This window comes from Salarias fasciatus, chromosome 10, assembly GCF_902148845.1.
Source record: "Salarias fasciatus chromosome 10, fSalaFa1.1, whole genome shotgun sequence".
Taxonomy (NCBI): Eukaryota; Metazoa; Chordata; class Actinopteri; order Blenniiformes; family Blenniidae; genus Salarias; species Salarias fasciatus.
The window spans coordinates 3,618,877-3,641,497 of NC_043754.1; the positions used below are offsets into that span (position 1 = coordinate 3,618,877).

Genomic DNA, 22,621 nt, shown 5'->3' on the forward strand with positions numbered 1-22,621 from the left:
CACCGCTCAGCCACAGAAAAGGTGAACGAGTTGCTCTGTCAGCTGTCAGATATAGTAACGATTTTCCCTCAATCAGCATTATGTTTGATAACATCTGTAAATATTCTTAAATGAGATCCGTGCATGCTGATTGGTCGGCGCCTATGTGTTGACACGAGCTGAGAATGGAGCAGCATGTGTTGACAGAGCTGACAGTAATTCTCTTTGTCTGGAGTGCAGGCGGCTCCAAGTTGTGCAGCCTGCTCCTTTCTGTAAACCTTACACTGCTAGGTAGACTGGAAGCACAGAGAAAGGGAGGGAGGGAACCAACGAGCAAGGGAGAGCTCCTCTCGGTTGTCATGGCAGCAGGGAAATGCACCCTGGGATGGTGTGTTTCCAAGGTGAAGCGAGATGCTGGTGCTCGATTGGTCAGCTTTAGGCAGACTAACTCGTTGACTTGCTTCTAATTGGCTGCATTACCCAAATTCAGAGCAACATTAAGCCCAGGCTGCTTTGATGTCTTAATTTTATCAGGACAAAGGGGATATCGTTTCTTTTATCCGCATGGTATATGCGCCGCGTTTACGACACCTACAGTGTATTCCAACTGCTCTGCAATCAGCAGTGTTTGACTACTGCTCCCCTTTATTCAAATATGTGAGCTCTGTCGTGCTTTCAGTTGTCGTTGCCTGACTGAAGGTGTCTTCAGCAAATGAAACTGTTATGAAATGGGGCCACTCTGCAGCAGCAGCTGCAGCAGCAGCTCACATTGCAGGAGCAAAACATAATGAATGAATGCAAAACAGAGTTAAACAGTAACAAACGTGCCCGTGTAAACATGTGCAACTGTCTGCACCCTGCTGCCTGACTGTGGGTTATGTGGGTGAGCACATTCTTCCTCTATTGTTTGGTCCTAATGTTGGGAGGTGAGTGTGTGAGTCCTGGTGCGCTGTGGCAGGCGGAAGCCGAGAGCAGCACTCTGTTAAGTAGGACAGTGCAGGATAAAGGGCCACTGCCTCCAGTCTGGGGCTAAAGTGCTAAATTTATCCCCTCCCCGCTCCCAGCACAACACAAACACACAGGGAGACCGGGCACACAAACATGCGCGTCAACAATCGGCATGCAAAGACTGTCCGTGTGGAGGGCATTCGCACAGTTGGCACATGAGGTTTTCATTAGGACGAGCGGTGGAAGACGCAGGAAATTGCAGTCAGGGGAAGAAAAAAGAGCAACACGCTTGTAGTGTGCAGACAGTGGTCACACTGGTAGAGACGTACAGGACAACTCAGCAGGTCTGTTAAATACCCGATCCCCCACTCACACAGAAACACTCGACCCCTTTACCCCCTTGTCTTTGCCTTTACTTCATCAGTCTCTCTAGCAACAGAAACTCCAGGGAGACGAGGCTATGGGACCATGTGACCCGGCGCTCTGGATATATCATGTTGCTGGAGAGATCCTGTCCAGAAGATAAATATGGCTCTTAAAGGAAAATACCTAAGTTTTTGTTTATGTCCTAATTGCTGCACAATATTTTATTGTGCATTTCTCTTTTTGTATAGCTTTACAAAGACTGTTGGGAAAGTACTGAGCCATAAATTTGTATGTTGTAGCTAATTTTATCCAAATACCCACAATAAAACTAAATTACATATGCTGACTGCATTTGTTAAGACAATATTTGTACATAAAGTCTTTGCCAGAGAGGAACAAGTCAACAGTCTCTTTAAATAAATTTGCATCACTCAGTCTGCTTGAATGGATTAAAGCTTTCGATCTCAAAGCAGAATAATGTACAGTACATCTGAGTAAATTAGATCACAAAAAGCTAATATGCCTTTGATTAACACATCTCATGACACTGTGCGTAGTGAGCCAAACATTTAGATTAATTCAAGCTGCGTGAGGAAGCAAGAGACCATTAAAAACTCCTCGCACCTTATTGTAAGATTATTCACTCATTTCCGCTCCTGAATGCCGTCCTCATTTCCTCTAATGCCAGCTAGAGGCCCTCGGAGAACAAAGAATCCATCTCCCATTAGTAAAGTTAACAGGCACCATTGTCTTTTTATGTATTGCAGTACTAAGGAAGCCCATTTTGGTGTCAGCGTTGAATTCAAGGGGAGCAGCACGGACACATCTCTTATTCAGGGAGGGAATCCTGTGTCCTTAAATTTCCTGCACTGCTCCTCAGTTCCCTTGTTCTCCCCACCCTCCCGCCTCCTCATCCGCTGCATTCCTCCCATTCCTCCAGGGTTCCCATGTGACCACGGGGCTACGGCCGAGCACAGGGCCAAGCGAAGGTCTGAAGAAGTCGTCATAGTTAATCCGTCAGGCGTCACTCGCTCCCCGTTCACCCCTCCCGCCCTCTCTGTCCTCTTCTAAGTAACTGCGCTTGCCTGTAGCACTGTCTTTAATCCAGAGGTTCAAACAGATGGTCACATTTGAAGCTAATCCCTTATATGATTTTGGACTTTTCACCTCGGCTTTGTCAACTATTAGGTGGCCGCATTGTAGCCTTGAATGTCCAGATAAACCTGGAAAGGAGGTTACTCACTGTGAGCATTGCATTGTGTGGTGCCCGTCAAGTGTAGGTTTGAGTTTGAGTCCCCTGCAGAGTGCAGGTGGGCGTAATGGCCTAAAATAAAAAGTTGATATTTCAGGATATTGTGGGAAAACATTATAATTGACACAATGACTTAAAAGCATTCAACGACTTAGTGAAGAGGGACGCACTGATATCACTTTTTAGTACTTAGATTTGGCTACTTGCCGACACAAAGTACTGAGATGAGTACTTTATAATGCAATTACAACTCTCACTAAAAGAACTGCACCATTATTTATTTTTATCATTGACACTCAGATATTCACTGTTTTTTCAAACTGACACAGCACTAAGGCCCCATTTACGACAACTTTTCCCAGTGAAAACAGAAAACTTGTTTCTGTTTATGTCACAACATTCTGCATATGCACAGGTAGACAAAAACAAGGTGTTTTCACTTGAAACACTATGGTGTAAATGAGGCTTAAATTAAGAGCTGTTGTGGCAAATGTGCCATATGACATCCCCGAGCACCTCTTAGCATCCACATAGCAAGTCCCTGAGGGTAAAATTGTTCTGGGAAAAAGAACCAATCCAGTGTGATAGAGTCACCAATCTAAACAGCCAAGCACAATGATTAATTAGCTTCACTTTTGTCGTTGATGATCTGAAGTGTCCACATGGCTGCTCTGCTGACAGGTTGTTATAGCACTTTAATTTAAGTACAAATATCCACATACAGTATCAGAATCAACATCATTCATGCAACTCTACTAATGGCAATGCTGTTTCCTACTGTAATAGATTCTGAGATGATGATTAGGAAAGAGAATCATGACTTTGAATGGAAAAATTATTCTCATAAATCTCAACAAAACAGTCAGAATTGATTTATTTTGAGCTGAGCTGGTTGGATTTCTTTTTTTCTTTTGCTCTGCCCTAAATTTCAGCTTTTAATTCTGAACACAACAAGATTATTTTTTATTCTTCCTGCAAAACACATGTATTTTTGTTGTGTTAATAACTAAACTCGCTGTTTTGATGGAATACTTTATCTCCTTTTTAGTGGGAACGGTTCATAATAGACAGAATACACTAATTGAGATTGGCTTGATTCAGAAATTGCTTGATTTCTCTGAGAGTTAAGATCCTAAAGTGATGGTACACACATTTTCCAGGCATCCTTCATTTTAATAATACCGGTGAGTTTCAACAAGACACGAGGACTGTATGTTACTGTGGACCAGCATCAACAAGTGAATTTCCACTGCTGTAGTCAAAGAACATCTCGTTCCTCCCCCCCCAACAACCTTGAAATTTAAAAAACTGGCACACATAGCTCCTCAAAGACGGCTTCCAGTGTATCACTCACCAGAGCTATTGGTGGACTGATAAGGAAGCAATGTAGGAGAAATCTTATCATGCCTCAATTTGATGTGAAAGCACATCTGTAAAACCCGTTAAAGGTTGAATTTGTCCATGGTGAAAGCCCGAACATTAAAGAAAAGTTCATAGAAAAGCAATATTATGCTTTTTTCTCTTCCATCAGGTAAATTTATTAAGTGTAGAAAAAGAAAAAAAAATCACGTTTTGCAGAAATTTTCAGTCTTTAAGGCCACTCCTGTTTCCATTTATTTTCCCCATGCGTTTTGTCAAACACCCCAATGCAATACATATTTGTTGAGATTGACTCGATGGAGATCCTTTAAGACAGAAATTTACTCGGTGACTTTTAACTATGGATGAGTTTGAAATGACAACTGTTGACCATCACGATGAGCTGAACCTCGCTCAGCCTTACTTGCTACAGTAAGATAAAAGTCTCTACCACACAATAAGGAATTCTAAACTCAACACCTAAAACATGGTCTGACTGGCAGCTCTCCTCTCGGCCCCTTCCTGCCCAGTGGTGTTGCATCACCGATGGGACTTACTGAAGCCACTGGAATTGAACATTGAGAGCCAGGCAACGTTTCCACCGGAAATATGCCCAAACTGTCTGAATGCGTTCTTTCCCAATCCTGCAAACACTTGTTTCACAGAAAAAAAATCTCTGTGACCTATAGTGGCCACAAACGCTCCTCACCCAGATAGCGAGATGTGTCGAGTAGGGTTTCGAGGTCAACGATTATGCTTACATGCTCTAACGGGAACATCATGTACACTGCTGCTTAGAAAAGATCTGTCCTCACTATACGCTTCAGTCAGTGTTGAAGGAAAAAAGAGGCTAACGTGACCTCTGGTGCTCCTTATCTCTCAGCCAATAGATTGTTGGACAGCTGGGGAAACACACAGTTCTTCTTTGGATTTTGCGAGTCTTGTCTTCATGTCAGCAGCCCTGTTGTTTGGATCCAGCCGTCTGTAGCAGGTGTCCTGCGATGCAGCTGTTGGTCTCACAGCTGAGGATGTGTGTATGCTTTTTGCTGTCATGCAACAAAGAGTACATGGCTATTTATGAAGACTGTGTCTGGGATCGATCAAATTGTGCATGCCACAGTCCGATCAATTCAATAATAGTGTATTGTGTTGTATTCTAAAAGTACTGCAGTTTAACAGAAGTGCAGTACAGCTTAGTTTTTTTCAGTAACAATTGAAACAATCATTAAAATAATAAAAAAGTGGGATTAATGGTTTGATAAGTTTGTTAAAGCAAAACAATTTACCTCAATCCACAAACACAATTATATTACTGTCATGGTCTGAGTTTAAAACCCCATTTACATGACATTTCAAGCATAAACGTTTGTTTATTGCAGAAAAGTTTTGGTGAATTTGGACAGTCATGACACTGTGGAGGCAAACACTGATATTGTTAATTTCCTCATGCATGTGCAGAAGAACTGTGTACTGCGGCTGTGATACACGTACACAGTTGCGGCGTTTTCCCCTGTTTCAACAGAGACGGACTCAGAACATTTTCATAAACCTTGGGAGCTGTTTTGAAAAAGTTGTGCTTTCAGTTGCTCCGAGCACCGTTGTCGTGTACATGGATCCCAAAAACTCAATAGAGCTATTTTGTTTTCACATAAATGCAGCCTAAGACAAAGGTCTGAATGTGGTAACACTGTCTGAATTTGGTCAGCCCTCATCTGTTACTAATAGGACTCATTGATCATTGGACATGATGGATAAGCATCTAAACCTGTGAAGCTTGATACGGTTTCTGCACGGCGGTTCACTCACTGCAGGCAGATAGCCTGACATTGAAGTCCACTCTCCCTCCACAGATTCAGCACGCCTCTGATATTTATTCTGACATTCCTTTGCAAGTTAATTTGTTCTGCAAGACAAAGAGATTATGTCGCCCTGTTAACCTTTCCTCGCTTCTCCTGGACTCTCGCAGAGTAAACCCACAAATTCAGCCGTGGCATTCAGGTGCTTGTAGAACGTGTTGGTGCTTAGAGTCAAACCTTTAAAGTAATATTGTAACATGGTTTTTCGAAAAGCATTTCATCTTGTTTGAGAGAGATAAAAAAAAAAAAAAAGGCCAGAGTAGCTTCGTTGGGTTCTCTACAGAAGCCCAGCTTTAATCCAGGTTAAGGCTGACTAATTGCCCCCAAGCTCTGAGTAATGAATCTCTATTATTACAACTGAACAACACATTCTACTTACTTTATGTCAACAGGACGATTCAGCCAGATTTCAAACCAGCTCAGACGTATATTAATATTGAATGCGCCAATAACGAGTGCTCTATTTTCCTGCAGAAGGTCCTGCAGTGTCTTATACTACCCAGTTAATTCTCAGTATATTATGTGCTGTGAATAGAGTGCATGTTTTGACAGCTAAATGCATATCACACTAAATGCTTCCTTCACGAGAAGAAGCAGATGTTGTGTCACAGTCGCGATGCAGTTGCAAAGTGATTACTCGGATGTGGTAATGAGAGCGTTTTTACAGAAAAGCCAAGGTGTTTGACTCTGATTGAGACAGTGACTTTCCAGTTGACAACAGGTGAATTAGCAGAGCCCTGCTGTGCGTTGCTCTGAGTGTGTGTGTGAGTGAGTGTGTGTGTGTGTGTGTGTGTGTGTGTGTGTGTGTGTGAGTGTGTCGCTGTCAGGGTTATGTCAGTATTATCTTTAGTCGGCTCTGGCTGGATCCTCATGCGGTTATGATACACTCGTTGAGGATCGGATTTCCCCTCTTTTCATGGACTTGTCGTTCCATCTCGTCCCATTTCTCCCCTCTTTCCAAGTTTAATCTGACATACATAAAGAGGCTCAGCACCCCCCCCCCCCCTCGCCATTTGTGGCAGAGAGAAATCAATTCAAAGTAATAGAGCTCTGCGTGTGTGAAAGTGCTGGCCTTAAGAGTTTCAGTGAAGTGTTTTCTGCAGCACCTTCTCTCCTGTGTAAACCGACACTACAGCTCGAGCTGGCATGTCTCCCCGGGCCTCCTGTGTTTTGTTGTGTTTGTGTTACTTTGGCAGGCAGGAAGACAGCGCTGTTGTTTCCCAGTGGTCAGGTGACTCGACAGTGGGGAAGATTATATCACAGTGGAACTGTGTCCTTTTAATTCTCTGCGATTACCACCTTTGCTCTCTATCCTGTGTTTTCTCTCTTATCTTTCTGTCTCATCTTCAGCTCCGGAGCAAAACTCCACCAAACAAAAGTGTTCTCTTTATTCTTATCATTTGGCATGTTTCCTTTCCCCTGTCTAGAGCCTTTGAAGTGGAAAAGCCTAATGTGTGCTGCCATTCATTGTTGAGTATTTTCCTGATAGCTACAGCTGTGATGCAAACCAAACAGTAGTGCTGTTGTTCAGGAAGAAGGCCTCGCCGCTCTTTCCAAGAAAGAAAAAAAACAGCTTTGATAACTATGATTTCTGAGCGAGCTTCTCTTATGTCATTGTCCAAAGTCAAAACAATTTATCCCCGTTGACGCTGCATCTTCTACTGTAAGCATCCAATCATTGTTTATTAATGTTGTGCCAGAAACTGTGCCCATGCCGGCATGTCCCGTCTCTGCAGCGGCGGCGGCACACGACCAGTCAAAACATGTTTACACGCCCCAGCTCATCATAACAAGCTGCTACAAATGGCAGCCGGCCACGGACGAGTCGGACCAGAGGTGGCTGCAGTGTGTCGTACACCAGGGGAGGAAAAAAAAAACGGGCACAACTGGAGAAGTTTCCATTTCCCAGTAGAAGGCGACACTTGTTGTTGTGCTGGGGAAGTAGTCATCAGCGAATCGGAAGCTCGCTTGTTAGATCGCAGCCGGCCAAGCCCAGCAAACATCCGAGGAATGTCACAGCTCTACAGTGCCGTCTTTTTTCTCCCAGCCCCGTCTTCATTTCTCTCTGCTTCACTGGCTTCGTTGTCCGACACCTGACTCTTGATTCAGCTCACATCAAGTGTTGTATTTGTTTTGTAACTGTGTTCCTGTGTGTCTGCTTGTTATCTCATACCTAAGCAGAAAGGCATGTGACTTCCTTGCAGCTAATGGTCTGTGAGCGATCTGGCATCTTTTACAGCCTCAACAGTAATCGTTTTATATTTTCTTGCAACTCAATAAAACTCTGAAAGAGAGTGATTACCATAACAGTAATAAAAGACTGCAGCAGCACTTCGAAGTGATGTAAAACAGTTCATCTCAAAGCAAACAAAACAGAAAACCCAGGCATGAAATAGTGACATTCTGTCATGCTGGGGAACAAACTTTATTTGGTGCACATATTCTGAAGAGCCGAAGACCATTACAGAAGTGGAAAGCCAGAGAAATAAAATGTGCAAATGTTTCTATTGCTTGAAACTGTAGCACGAACTCCTATCTGTAATCCTCTGATAGAACAAAAAAAAAAAAATGCTATTATGCACGTTGCACATTAATTTATTGCAGCTCAGGCGATGAATGGGAAAATTTGGATGCAGTGTCCCCGTAGGTTTGCATGGGCAACTGCTTTTGTTGCTATTTGCTGGAACAACGAGCCACAAATTCATCTGCTGGCAAGCCTGGACACAGATAACACGCAGCAGATAATGGGATGATGTTGCTCACTGAGTAATTGTTTTATTCAGAAACAACCGTCTCGTTTCTTTCCCCCACTGCGGAGCTCCGTTGTTGATTCGTCAGATATGAAAATACGATTTTGTTAGGGTAAGAAATAATTCTCCAAGAATCAGAAGTTTGACTTGATTTGAGATTTCTTTTTGGATTTTTTTCTTTTTAAAGTGGATTAGTGTGCAGAAATTTGAGCTGATAACCTGGCTGACAGATTGTCTCAGTAGTTAAACTAATCAGGAAACTCGTGGTTAAGATGATCTGCATAATGTCACCTGTAATCCAGGCTCTGACACTTACCTGGTTGAAGTGTTTAGACTGATGGGTGAGGAAATAAATGTTCAGTGCATTTACAATTTTCTGACTTCAGTGAATAAATCACACTAATTGAAGATTGGGTTTATTGAATTTTGTGTCTTTATTTCAAAGTTACAGTACTCCGACTTCAACTTTTTTTACTGTAAGTGGTTCATTTTACTCTGTGTTAAAAAGCTGATTGAATAAGCCATGGTGAAAATGCAAAAATTATGCACCTTGCCATGTTGAACGGGTCTTTGCTCACTGGGATTGGTCCCAGAGTCTGCTGATCCTCAACTGGTTATAAAACTAAATAGAGGATGAATGATTTTGTTCTGGGATGAAACGGGTAGTTTTAAGCTACATCCCAAGCTTTGATACGCCGTCCATAAATCTGCATTGTGTTGTCTTTGATAGAACCTGTGAAACAGCTACACGAGTGATGGTGGTGCTGTGCTTCTACTGTAGATCATGCGTTAATATCCGGCAGCTGGCAGCACAGGATTAACACATGGAAAACACATCAATTCGCAGACATCTTGCAATCGGCTTGAGTTATTGTCGACCCTTTTCACCATCATGCATCCCTGATTTAAGTACTCAATTTTACAAGCTGCATGTGTAAATGACATTTGTAACACATCTCCAGGATGCTGACATGTTGGTCCTGTGCTCGTCCGTATAGACGGTGACTGAGGCTGTCAGTCACACCGGGTCACTGCTGGTCTTCGGCACCTCATTTCCATGGCGTACCAGCTGAAGGCAAATGTGCCCACCTGCCTTCCTTTGTACTCCTCCTCGCTTTTGAATCCCCTCCGGATTATCTTATTGTCTCCTCAGTGAGCCAAAGGCCACTGGCCATTTGCATGTGCGAGGCTGAGCGGGATGCGTCCGTGTGGACGATGAAAGTGAGCGTAGAGCAGAGAGCAGCCGCGGTTTTTGTGCCAGTTGATAGATGAAGAGCGGTGAAAAAAGAAAGGTGAAGACAGAAGAAAGATGGTGAAAACATCTTGTGGCTGGTTTGTGGGAACTGCAGCTTGACTTTCTCCTTTCTACAACGCAGAGAGGCAAAAACAATGAAATGAAGATCCACGCAGTTTTAATTAGGACTGCAATTTTGTTGCCATAATTTATCAAGAAAAAAAGCTGGAATATGTGTCATTATTCTACAGAAGTCTTAATATTGTAAACAATCATACTGAGGGTTATTTCTACTAAATCCCTTTATTTAGCATACAACAATACAACAGCAGAATTTAAGATTCAGCACGAACCTGTTCTTTGTGGAATAATGTCAGTGTTCATCAAAATAACCCTGATGACAGATTTGACTTTAATTCCAAAGCACTGCATTTTTCCAAAGGCTTTTCTTTCATATAGACTTAGCCTGCTCTATCTCCTGTTTGCTCACCATTGTTGAAATGTTAATAAAGTTCCTTTAATAATGTAGGAAACAAGCAAAATGAGACGTATTTATTAAAGGGGGATTTCTGAGTCTATTAGCTCATAGTTTGCTGCTGATAGGTGTTGTGATTGCAGGCATGCTCAGTCCTCTGTGGGACTGAACAGTGGCCTTGGGTTTTGGCCTCTCTATTTTTTTTATTTATTTATTTTTTAAGCGTAGGCAGTATTCCGCTGCAGGGGAAATGACATTCTGAAATCCCTCACAACGGGAGTCTTGAGGCACGTTCAGCACACTATAACAGACACAATGTGCCGTGGATTATGACCCTTAAGGGGTCCCTCAAGGAATTCCTGAGGACCCCTAGGCAAAGAGTGAAGTTTTCAAATGAAATCATCATAAATTTATGATTTAATTTAGAGTTAGGGCAAGAGGGGAGTGTTGGGAGGGGGGTTGTCTGCATTCCTCTAAAATGATACGGCACCGTTAAGACAGGCCGTGAAACAGTGGCTCATGATCTCTAAAAACACGAACGCTTGTGGATTTTGCACAAACAAAATGTCACAATTAGTGGGCTGAAGAGGACTGAGAGGTTTTGTGTGCCATCTTTACACAGACAGGATGGCATTTATAGCTTATGTGTTAGCGCTGTAGAAACTCACAGCTGATCCATATGGATCACCCCCTACGGCTGTGTGTGCGCGCGTGTGTGTGCTCGTGTGTGTGCGCGCGTGTGCGTGTGTGTGTGCGCGCGTGTGCGTGTGCCACAGACTAATTGCAAAGTTTAATAGTTTTAAATGAGGGTTTACTATGCAGTTACTTTCTTTTTTAAAGTGGCAATCCTTTAAATTTTGATGTGGATTTGCAATAAAAAGATCAAACTAAAGCTTTGAACAGAGGGTTTTTAAAGCCGTAGGTAATCAGTCATGGAGAGTGCCGATATAAATCATGATTCAGTATCATTTTGTGTTTTAAAATATATATATTTAAAAAAAAAAAATCCTCATTTCATGCAGAATAAGTGACCGATCCACCAAGCTTTTGACAGGATCTGAAAAAACAATCCGATTCATTCATAATTCGTTGATGCAATCCGATTTGTGATCTTTCACAGCTCGACTGCTTATGATCTTCTAATGCCCCGCTAAGCTGATCTGCTGCTGCATGTAGCTGTGTGCAAACCACGCCGACCTGAGAGGTGGCATTCATTCGCCTCGAACTCTCAGCAAGAAGTAAAGCAATCATGTAAAAGAGAAAAGTTGTTAAATCAGTATTGTGGTTTCCATTACCTACACTTGACCTGCCCACCTCATCTCAGCTACCACACTCTCCTTCACCATGCTTACCAGCTGTCCACAGGGTGAGTAGGTGTGTGAGTGTGTGTGTGTGTGTGTGTGTGTGTGTGTGTTTGCAGCACCAGCAGGCCGCGGGTGTTTGCAGAAGAATTGAATCTGGCACAATGCTGTGTGTTTGTGTGGACAGGGTTGTGATCGCCGCTGCTCGCAGACAGACTGGCAGATCCTGTGGACTCATGTTGCACTTTGTCACGGTGCGAGCTTTGACTGCATTCTGCTGTTCTGGTGTGTGTGTGTGTGTGTGTGTGTGTGTGTGTGTGTGTGTGTGTGTGTGTGTGTGTGTGTGTGTGTGTGTGTGTGTGTGTGCGTGTGCGTGCACGTGCGTGTGTCAGAGAGGAAAGCAGCAGCTAGAACACACGTCACATGCTGCTGCTGCTGTTGATGCTGTGTTGCCTGTTTGGTCAAGTAGTGATCAAGCACCTGTTGGCAGCTCTTTGTGGGGGGGCTTCAGTGTTGGTGTGTGAAACTCCCAATATTTACTACAAATATCCAGCAGGATTGCAGCAGCTTCTAAATTTAGCATTTGGTTTTAAAAGCTGTATAAAGTGATATTTTCCTAAAGACAAATTGCATTATCTCTGGGTGGTTTTATGATCATTTAGCATGAGAATGTGTAAATGTCAGCAGCTGGCATGCCTCATAATCTTCTTAACCTATCAGCCAACCCTGATCGAGCAATCTGTACAATCACATTTGTAAAGAAATTGATTTCAATCTGGTGTGTGCGCGTGCGGGCACGCTTGCCCGTGGGTGTGCATGTGTTTCCGTGAGCTGGGTTGTACTTCTGCCTGCTGAGCCACAGATGGCAGCCCTCTACCTCCAGCCTCCAAAGTGCCCTGCAAACACAGATGTGTGTGTGTGCATGTGTGAGAGAATGTGTAGCGTCAGGTTTTCTGTGCACGCCGTGTTTCTGCCGATGTCTGCAGAATACACCGGCACATTTTGTCTCACTCTGTAGCTTCTCCTCTTGCCTCTTCCTCCCCCTCCACCTCCCCTCGTCACTCTCTGGGCTGCTTTCTTTTCTTTTCACTGTAAACATTCGCAGCGCAGTGTTAGCCGGCCGGCCCGTTGGTCAGCACCGCGGATAACGGCCCCTTTCATCGTTTGACATACTAATCAGTTCTTTCATTTCTTGAAAATTGAGAAGGGGAGTCGGAAATAACTCACCGCCCTCGCCAGCCTGTCCTTTCTCCACTGTTTGGCTCTGTGCTGTGTCAATGAGACTCGCTGAACATCCCTACCTCTCCTCTCAGCGTTTCTCACGTGTGCTGCGTGAGGTTTGACGACACGTCCTGCTTCAGCAGAACACACACACTCTGCTTCCAGATCAGCCCTGCAGTCACGTCAGCCTGCTATAATTTACTGCCTGGACACCTGATCAGGGTTTACACGCCTTTCCCAGCATGTGGCCCAGTTCCCCACATGTCTTTTCGCTACCTCACCTGGCTGTACACTCGTGATTCCCCCTTTTACTTTCCTAGTTTTCCCTGAGGTGACGACTGCTAATAGCTGCTCTTTTCCAATTAAACCCTAACCCTATCCTGATGGAACACATGCATAGTGTCAGGAATCTCTTATTTTCTTTTTTTCCACTAAAGTTGATGCAGAAGTTGTTTTTTATTAATAGATTAGATAGGTTAGATGAATAAAAGCATAATTGCAGAACACACACAGTGCCTCTATACCTGTTCACTGTTGTTGTTCACTTCTTTTACCTGAAATCAGCCATGTTTATCAGCAAATATAGCCACACACATGTGAGTGTAAAAATTCTGATTAATAATGATTTTGTCATTACTTTGGGAAGCATTTTTCTATTCTTCATAATAGACGAGACTCATCGACTCACTTGTGGGCTTTAATTATCTTAAGGAGGCAAATAATATCTAGGACATAATTGAAACAACAAAAAGCAGGTTTTTGATTGTGGGTTTGATTGTTTGCTGATTTAGTGCAGCATTTATCAATGACGGCCCACTGAGTAAAAGTTCAATGAAAATGTCTTCAAATTAAAGAAAATAGGTTGATTGGTTGCCCACATGTGGATTCAAAGTGTGATCAGACTGTTTTTTTGTGCTGGTCAGGGTTAAATTTTTCTCTTAGCAGTGGCTGTAAGTAATAATGAACTTGTCACTTCCTTTAAGTAGCGTCTGTACGGTCACTGTTCCTAGTGACTAATTTCTTTGTTGACGTAAGCAGAAATTTTAAGATTAGTTGTCTAGTCACCTATTAAAAACTGTATATTCAGCTTCAAAATATCCTGTTTTCTCAAGTGAGTCAAACATATTTTAGTTCAGGGGCCACATTCAGCCTAATTTCACCTCGACTGAGCTGTACCAGTAAAATAGCGCAATGAGTCTTAAATGTAAAATTTTTCTTTGTCATGGCACAGAGTATACATGATGAAAGTTTTCACAAAAAACAAACAATTGCCACGAAAAATGACGACAGTCTCAACATAAAGTCAATTTCATTGAAACATTCTGGTGCAAAATACAGTAACAAATTTCTAAAAATCTCCTCTTGATGTTGCATTGTGCATGTTTTCACAATTTGCCTTGGTGGGTGACAGCTCGGATCGGGCCACCTTTGCCCCATGGGGATTATATTGGACACCCCTGTTATCCTATAAACTTCCTGTCATCTTGATCTCCGTGATCACAGAAAACTATGGCCTGAGTGTGACTTGCACCTTTGTTTTTTTCGACTTTATATGCAAATGAGAGAATTAAACATGATGGTGTGCTGCAATGACTGTACATGGCACCATATTCTGTAAAAACACACTGTGTTTTGCGAGGTTGCCATTCCTGCTTGTTGGAATGTTCATCCCACCATAGCTTCCCCGACGTCCCCTCAGGCCACGTCTTTCAGGCATGTCAGACAACAGCCCAGTTAAACTGTCGTCTGTCTCGGATTTACTTCGTTCAATTAACAGAACCGATTTTTGTCATTCCAGCCACAGAATGTGCCACTTAGTGTCATCTTAAAAAAAAAACTGGAAGCTTGCTAAATGATCTGTGCTCTGCTTTTTAAAAATAATTTTAGTGAATCTGTAGAATTTGTCAGCTGAGGTGTCAGAACAGAGCTGAGCGAGATTTCTCACATTCACTCAGCGATATATAGCTGTAGCACAGATCTGATTGTGCCGATAGCACCCGGTTAAAAAAGCGAAAAAGCGCCCTGTGATCAGGACATCCCTAATTACAACAGATAATGATGTACACCTCTTTCTGTGTAGAATTTCCCCACTTGTGAGGATTTTCCATCTGATTGCTGTCCAGCCTGCAGTGTAGAGGGGCTTTCTGTCTGAACAACATGTGACTCAGTCTGCCAGCCTTACCCTGTCCTCACGTGAACTTTGTGCTCCACAGTACAGTTTGTCTCCCCTACCACTTCCATTGCAGTTGCTTTAGAAGGGCTGCTCTGCCACGGCTCAAAGGAGGAATGATTACAGCCACAGATAGCTCTCCCAATTTGCATATGGTCGTGTGCATATTGTATTAAACGGGTCCTTGAACTTTATGGCAGTAGCTGTCCAACACCAAAATACTAAACATTTGCATACTCTGGTTGCATCGCTGAGCGTATTGCTGTCTGTCTGCAGCTCTCAGCCGTCTTCATTAAGCTTCCAGCTATAGAATTACAATATTCACAGACGAGAGCCTCCGTATTTTGCCAGAAAAAGAAGTCTAAGATGAATGTCAAACTCTGCAGGGCTTAGGGCATCTCTTCACTACGTAGGTGGTATTATCTTATTGAAGTGCTCGCTCTTTCTTCCCATCTCTGTGTGCCTCGCTCTCCTCCTCTGCTCCTTTTCTTTAATCCTCTGCAGAGTAGGTGTGTCAGAGCGCCAGAGACGAGGAGAGAAGACTGATATTTGCTTAACCAAATCCTCAGAGAAGGCAACCCTCTTTGATCCACTTCCAAATGCACTGCGTCCGCTCTCATTTGGTCGCTCGTCTGTCGTGCTGTCCCGGTGTGTTTGCACGCGTGTATATGTGTGTGTGTGTGAGTGGATGTGTTGAACAGGAGAGAGAAAGAGAGGAGGGAAGCCTGCAGACAATGCCCTGCGTTTTACCCAGCACCGCTCTCCTTCCGTCTGCCGTGTCCTCGCTTTCTCTTCCCTCTTTAACTTGTCTCTTTTTTTTTTCCTTTTCTTTTTTGTGTGCGCTGCTGAGGTCAGTCTGGCACAGACAGACAGTGCTGTAAGCAGAGCCGTGTGTGTGTGTGTAAAGAGGTACTGTTTTGTGGCTGTTTTGAGACTATTGGCGAGAACACCAGGGTTAGCCGGGGCTTGCCCCTTTGTTTTCACACTTGAGACGCACCGAAGCAAGCGCTCTTTCTCTCTCTCTCACACACACACACACACACACACACACACACACACACACACACACACACACACACACACACACACACACACACACACACACACACACACACCACCTGTGAGAGGCGCTGCATTGACTCACTCTCAGCCTGACTCAGGCGCATGCTATTTAGGGCCCCAAACTGTAAACTCCCACCCATATTGGGGGGATTTCTGTTTAAGGAGGAGGAGCTCGCCTCATTATTATATATCTGAATGAAAATATGTGCCGAACATTTCGATACAGGCGTCTTTGTATCAGATTGTAGCTTCCTCCGGTACAGCCTGTCTATCTATCACTGGTTTCATCTTTTCTATTCTGTCATGTTGAAGCAGAATATGAGTGAGCAGAGAGATCCCATTGTGTCCTTTGACTGAAAAAGACACAGGTTTTTCTAATCACAAATTCTACCTTTCCTCTCAGTGCTATTGCTCTCTGAGCAAGACTATCTGATGCCCCCTCCCTTCCCCTCCGCAGTCTATCTCACAGACTATTGGAGTTATTCATTGCAGCCCTCATTTCTTTTCAGACACGCGTATTAAAGCCTTCCAATAGCAAGTGAATCACTGGGTGCTCTGTTTTTCTCCCGTCAGCGAGCACCTGTCCTGCGCCTTCACCTTCTTCTTACACGGTGAGAGCAACGTGTGCACCAGTGTGGAGATCAACCAGCACCAGCCCGTCTACCACCTCACAGAGGAGCACCTCACCCTGGCTCAGCAGGCGTCCAGTCCCTTCCAAGGTTGGTCCCCACATCACCCAGCGAGCGCCACCAGCGGCACAAAAACTATTAAAGCAAACACGTTACACAACATCAGTAAACAGCCAGTCCTTGGTGAATTATGCAGCCCCCTGAGCCACTTAGAAGCAAATCCCGTATGTAAACTTGTTGAGAGCTGTAAATATAATGGCAAGTTTGCCTAAGGATTGTTGTTAAATAGGTTGTGTCAGTGCGTGTGATGCCCGTGTTTTTCCTGAAAACCACATCGGCTTCGGCGAAACAGACGAGTCATCCACTGCTGAGTCACTTTGATTTGACCCCCAAGTGGAGAGCCACACACAGCCTTCATAAAACACATTGTTAACCTCAGCTTTACTCACACTTGTTCCACTGATGTTTAGAATATAGCATGAGGCGTATTGCACAGATCACTTAGTTGCACAAGAGAAAAAAAATAGACTTCCATTTGTTATTTTATACATGAGCTGCTGTAGAACAAGCTGAGTGTTTCCAAAATTTATCAGTTGTCAGTGTCACAGTAATAGTGGTATGATTATTTAAATCATTTTAAATATATTCAAGCCAAAGCCTGAAATTATTCAAAATCACTCTGTTATAGTTTCTTTTGAAGGTTTAATGATACGTCTTCATTTAGATTGGAATTTTGAAATGTACAGTCAGGTGTTTCATGGCCACAACTCAGTCTGTGTGGTAAAGGCCTGTTGTTGTAGGCCCCCCTGGTATGACGTGTTTTCAAGTAAAAACACAAAACTTGCTTTATGTTTTGGGTGCCTCTGAAAATGCAACTTTTTGAAAACTACTCCAAAGGTGGATGTTTTTTTGAAAGCGCTTTATCGTAAAACACCACTAACTTCACCTGTATCAGCTATTGCAGGAACTTGAATTAAGAATCCAAACTGGTCGTCTGTCGATACCTACGTCCATGTACTCGCCATTGTTTATAGGATATTGTTCCCTGCGCCCATGTGTATGTGGTTTCATTCCAAAAACAAACAGCACCCACCATTGGCCCAACATGAAAACTACATTATTTTCAGCATTTCTGCCATTTCTGCAGAAATGGACATCACTTTCAAATCATTGCCTCGTAAACATGAAACATTTCTGAAACTGAAAATCAAATAAGTGCGAGTCTTCACGTTGTCCATGTCCACTCTTTAATCTGCATGTCTGTACATTTAGAAAGACAAGGATATTCACCTATAGCTTCTGTTTTTAATATTATTTTTTGAGAGAGCTCAGGATGATCTGAAGGGAATAAATGTCCAAGTATTAATGATTGTTTTCCTTCAGCGAAAAAGTAGCTTCTGATGATAAAATGCACCAAACTCAAAACTGTGAAAGCAATTTTCTCTGTGGCTTCAGCTTTAGGAGATTAATACTTGAACCGGTTTTTTATTGCAACAATAAATATAATGGATTATTAAAGGTTGGGAGTTTGGGGCCTTCTCTCATAGTTACTTCCGAAAGTTTGTGGCAAATACTTTGCCCCATTCAAGACGTCTTGGAATCATAAACACAACTTCTCCGCTGCAAAGCAAGAGGCGACAAAGGGCTGAGAATAATGTTCAGCAACTTGTATCAATTCAGCATATTGGGGTTGTCGAGTAAAACTATCGCAACAGAATGCTCGGTGCCTTTCAGCTGCCGTAAATAACAATACAACTTTACTTTTTGACTTTGTGACTGATGGGGCAGTAACTTTCATATGCATTTCATTATTCGGTCAGAGACGCTTTAAAATGTCCATCGTGTTGCTCACGATGACTTCATTCTCCTTTCATTCAATATATTTAACTTACATCTGAAGTAGAAAGCTCAATCAATCACGGTAATGAAATCTCAAATCACGCTGAATGATGGTGAGTGTGACACTTGGCTTGTTGTGGTTAGCTTACAGAGGGCTTCTTCTGCTTGGACTGACTTACAAGTTAAATTCATCAAGCGTCAAAGACCCCATTTAAGCTCTTCAGTGCAGAACAACCCTGCTGGCTCAAGTAGACGAGGTGGATTGGGCCACATAAATACGTGAGAGATGCTGTCAGAGATTTCTTGTTTTTTTTTTTTTTTGTTGTTTTTTTGTTTTATTTGTGAACAATAAATCTGAAATGCTCCGCGTAAGTGCAGGGGTGTAACTTTTGAATGAAATACATTAGCAACCTGCCTGCGCTGTGTTGGGAGCTGTTGCCAAGATAATGCAAATATAATCTGCTGTCAGGCTGTCTTTCATTACAGATTGGCTCGCAGCCAGTTTTAAGGAAAAGTCTCCGTAGTCACTTTAAATTATATTGTAGTGTAGTTATAAAAATCTGCAGCTCTAATGATATTCCATCATTGGCTCTAAATTCATTACACCCAGCCCAAGCCAAACACTGTGTAATCCCCAAACCATTGTCTGCGTTCATTTCCACTCACACACACGTCAAAGTGTTAATGTAATGAGGATGATATACATTCTGCCTCCAGTCGTGTACTATGGAGATGTTTTGCTTTCTGAATGATTAGGTTTAGCTCATCCATCCTGTCATCTTTACATCACGGGAGAGGTATGACTGCTCGCTCCATCCTGCTGCTCTCAGCTCTTCGGTCTGGATTCCTGCTGACTTCCCCTTAGTGGTCCCTCAGCAGCATTAAGTCACATTAATGGGCAATAGTTTGACTAAACAACATGTCACCTGAACCACTCTCAGCGGGCCTTATTTTAACAATCTGAAGTGAAGGATGCGCGTGTTATTTGTGCATGTTCAGCTTCATCTTTTTTAGTTTAGAGTTTAGATCCGTCCTCGCATCGCAAGTTTTGCCTTTCCACTTGGAAGACGTCATGTAAACGAGGCCTTACAGAGTGCGTTCTTCAGAGGGAAGTTCAGGAAAAGCAGTGATTTTTAAGAAAACATTTCAGTTTTTGGTTTTATGTGATACACCTCTTGTTCAGGCGGTGGAGTCTCTCATGTAATGACAGGTTGTGACATCGAATAAACCGGGGTAAGTTGCGTCTCCCTTTCCTTTTAAGAGTCAGGTGAACTTGTTGGAGCACATTGTTTGCTGCACACGTGAAAAAAAACTGACACCTGTGACACTGCAGAGGCTTAAACATAGTGATTGTTGAACATGCTGTAGCTGAGGTTCAAGGTCATATTTAAACAAAAATTAAGTGAGTGTTAAAAGCACCGTAACCCATATCCTGTATTGAAAAGACTTTGAAAAGATAAAATTTTGTAAATTGGCTTTATTATTTCCAAAAGCCAGAAGTTGAGTGACATACAAGCCTTAGATAGAATTTATTTTCCTCTCTTCTCAGGCTTTGTTCGATGTGATTCAACCCTACTCTCTGTGTAAACCCTCTCCACAGTGATAATAGTGATCACTTTGCCCATTTACCAGTAATTCCTGCAGAGCCAGCCCCTTCACTGTCTCTCGAGCCCCGCTGAAGTGATGTGATAATACCCCTCAGTCCTACTCTGCTACCTCGAGCAAAAACAGAATTATTATTATTGCAGCTTGTCATATGGATTCCAATAGGCTTGTTCCTATTATCATTCAGTCATTTAAGATTATTGTATTGTTTGCTGGTGGGCATCTAATAGTCATTAATAATTAATTATCTACTTGTGTCAGCATATACCACTGTGTTTCACCACATTTCACTACTATAAACCACCTTATACAGCCTCCATCAGTTACTCTGTTTTACTGTTTTTAGAAACCTGATGGCAGGAGTAACACTCGTCGCTTGCTGTGTTTGATGGAGATGTAGCTTGAACTGTTTGGCCGTGAGATTGAAATATTAAGAAGACGTTTTAATTCTTGTTGTGATGGGTCATGTTGGACACACCCTCAAACCCTCCTCCAGCACTCTGATTTATTCCTGCCTATAGTGCAGTCAACGCAGTGAGTACGGTATATGACACACAGGTGTGTGTCCTCAACACCGCAGTGCATCTCCTCCTGGCTAACCAAGCATAGCGTCGAGGAAGGGCTGACTTCCATCCTCCCTTCGTCCATCCATCTCCCGCTCCTCTTCCCTTGTCCCCCCTCTCTCTCTCTCTCTCTCTCTCTCTCTCTCTCTCTCTCTCTCTCTCTCTCTCTCTCTCTCTCTCTCTTTCTCTCTCTCTCTCTCTCTCTCTCTCACTCCCTCTCCTCACACTCACCTCTGCCAGGCTTGGTTTACTGTGCGGCAGAGCGCTCCGGCAGGGAAAGCTCTCCAGGATGTGACCTCATAAAAGGGCGCAGAGCGAATGTAATGAACTCTCAGCCCATTACACTGATCTGAGCACATTTGACATGTCTTCAGGGAGCCGGAGATAGACTCACGGCCAGAGAGAGGCAAAGGCAGGAGGAATGGATGGAGCGGAGGGTGAGGTGGGGAGCAGATAGGAGGGAGAAACGGTAAACCATTTCCGTAATTGCGCTGAATTTGATCTCTTCTCTACAACTGCCCTCAGGTCTTGCGAGTGTACGCGTGCGGCAGGAAAAGCCAAAATGAAAGCGTAAAAGGAGCGGGCTTGAATTTAATCAAGGTTAATATGATCGGCCGTAGCTGTGCGGCAACATAAATAACCCTTTGTTCTTGTCTGGGTTGTTTTTTTTTTGCTGACATTGTCCAAAGCACTTCCAGGACTGACTGAGCAGCTGCTTTTACTAAATGGTTGAATTTCAGGTGATCTGAATGCCTCTTGGGTTTATTTGAAAGCAAAAAAAGTATTATTCCTCAAGGTAGCAGACTTGCTGAAGGGCGCTCCCACTCCACCGCTGCCCGACTTATCTTTAGCTGCCACCTGCCAGCCCGCTCCTTCCAACATCCACAAGTGGCGCATCCGCATGTGAGATTTTATTTCAACCAATATTGTCCAAAGCGTCTCATTGTAAAGTGGTAATCCTTGATGATTTCAGCCCGGGCTGATTTGGCAACAAGCGTGGTTGCCTTGGTAACAGCGAGCGCGGCTGGCCACAGCAGAGCTACTTTGTCAGAAATACAGTTTGAGGGCAGCTGGTGCATCTGTTCACTGCACAACTGAATAAACTCTGCCTGATTTTAATGAAGCAGTCTGTCCATAATCTCGACAACTACAGCGTGATTTAATGCGTAACGAGTTGAGAGTCGCTTTGCACGTAGCCGCTTGTTGTTGGTAAGTTCAGAGTGTTCAGCCTGTTGATTCTCAGCCCGATCCACTGATGGAGACAAATATATTCTTTCTTGTTTTATAGATTCAAATTCAGCTGTTTAACCCTGAAAGTCTTCAGCAATTTTTATCCGTCTGGTCCCTCTATATATTGACGCATGTCTGATCTCAACTCTTTTAGCATAATCACGAATTACACAGAATTTTTTAACACGTGCTTTTTACTGATATCACTACCCGAAGCAGCTTCAGTCTGGAATAAGAGACCTACACCACACAGCTCACTTTTCCTTCGGGTACAATAAAGACCTACATACAAACTCAAACTCTGCCCTCAGCCATGCCAGTGGATGTTCTGTATGTAAAGCTTGAGCTGACGTTTTTATATGTCAGCATTGTATTTTTTCTTTTTTGTCTGATGTGATTTTATTTCAGATTAGATGCAATTAACAGGCTGTGCATTAACATTTTCATTTATTTTATTCATTTTATTTATAGTCTGGATGTTTATCACTCACAACACAGATAAATAAACAATTTCTGCATCCATAATTCAGCACATTTGATTGGTTTAGCGACAGATCAGAGGTCACCACTGCTTTCTTTGAGTGTTGAAGTGGAACTCAGTTATCAGAATATACTTTTCAAGGAGAAAGCATACAATCCACGATCTGCCTCCTGAATCTGCATAATTTTGAGTTGAACATTCAGATGAAACGCAAACACTCAAATCACAGGTACGCAGGTGCAGTCCTGTGCAGCCACTTTAACGAAGCTTATGGTTTTCCTGCTTTTCACGATGCTGTCAG

At 43.1% G+C, this 22,621-nt stretch overlaps 1 protein-coding gene across 1 annotated transcript in view; it reads left to right on the plus strand.

The window, feature by feature from the left end:
• Positions 1 to 22,621, plus strand: part of med13a (mediator complex subunit 13a) — a 79,834-nt gene that overhangs the window by 27,405 nt on the left and 29,808 nt on the right. The window contains exon 4 of the mRNA XM_030100181.1: positions 16,547 to 16,692. Coding sequence (XP_029956041.1) covers positions 16,547 to 16,692 — 146 coding nt within the window. The remainder of the gene's footprint in view (positions 1 to 16,546; positions 16,693 to 22,621) is intronic.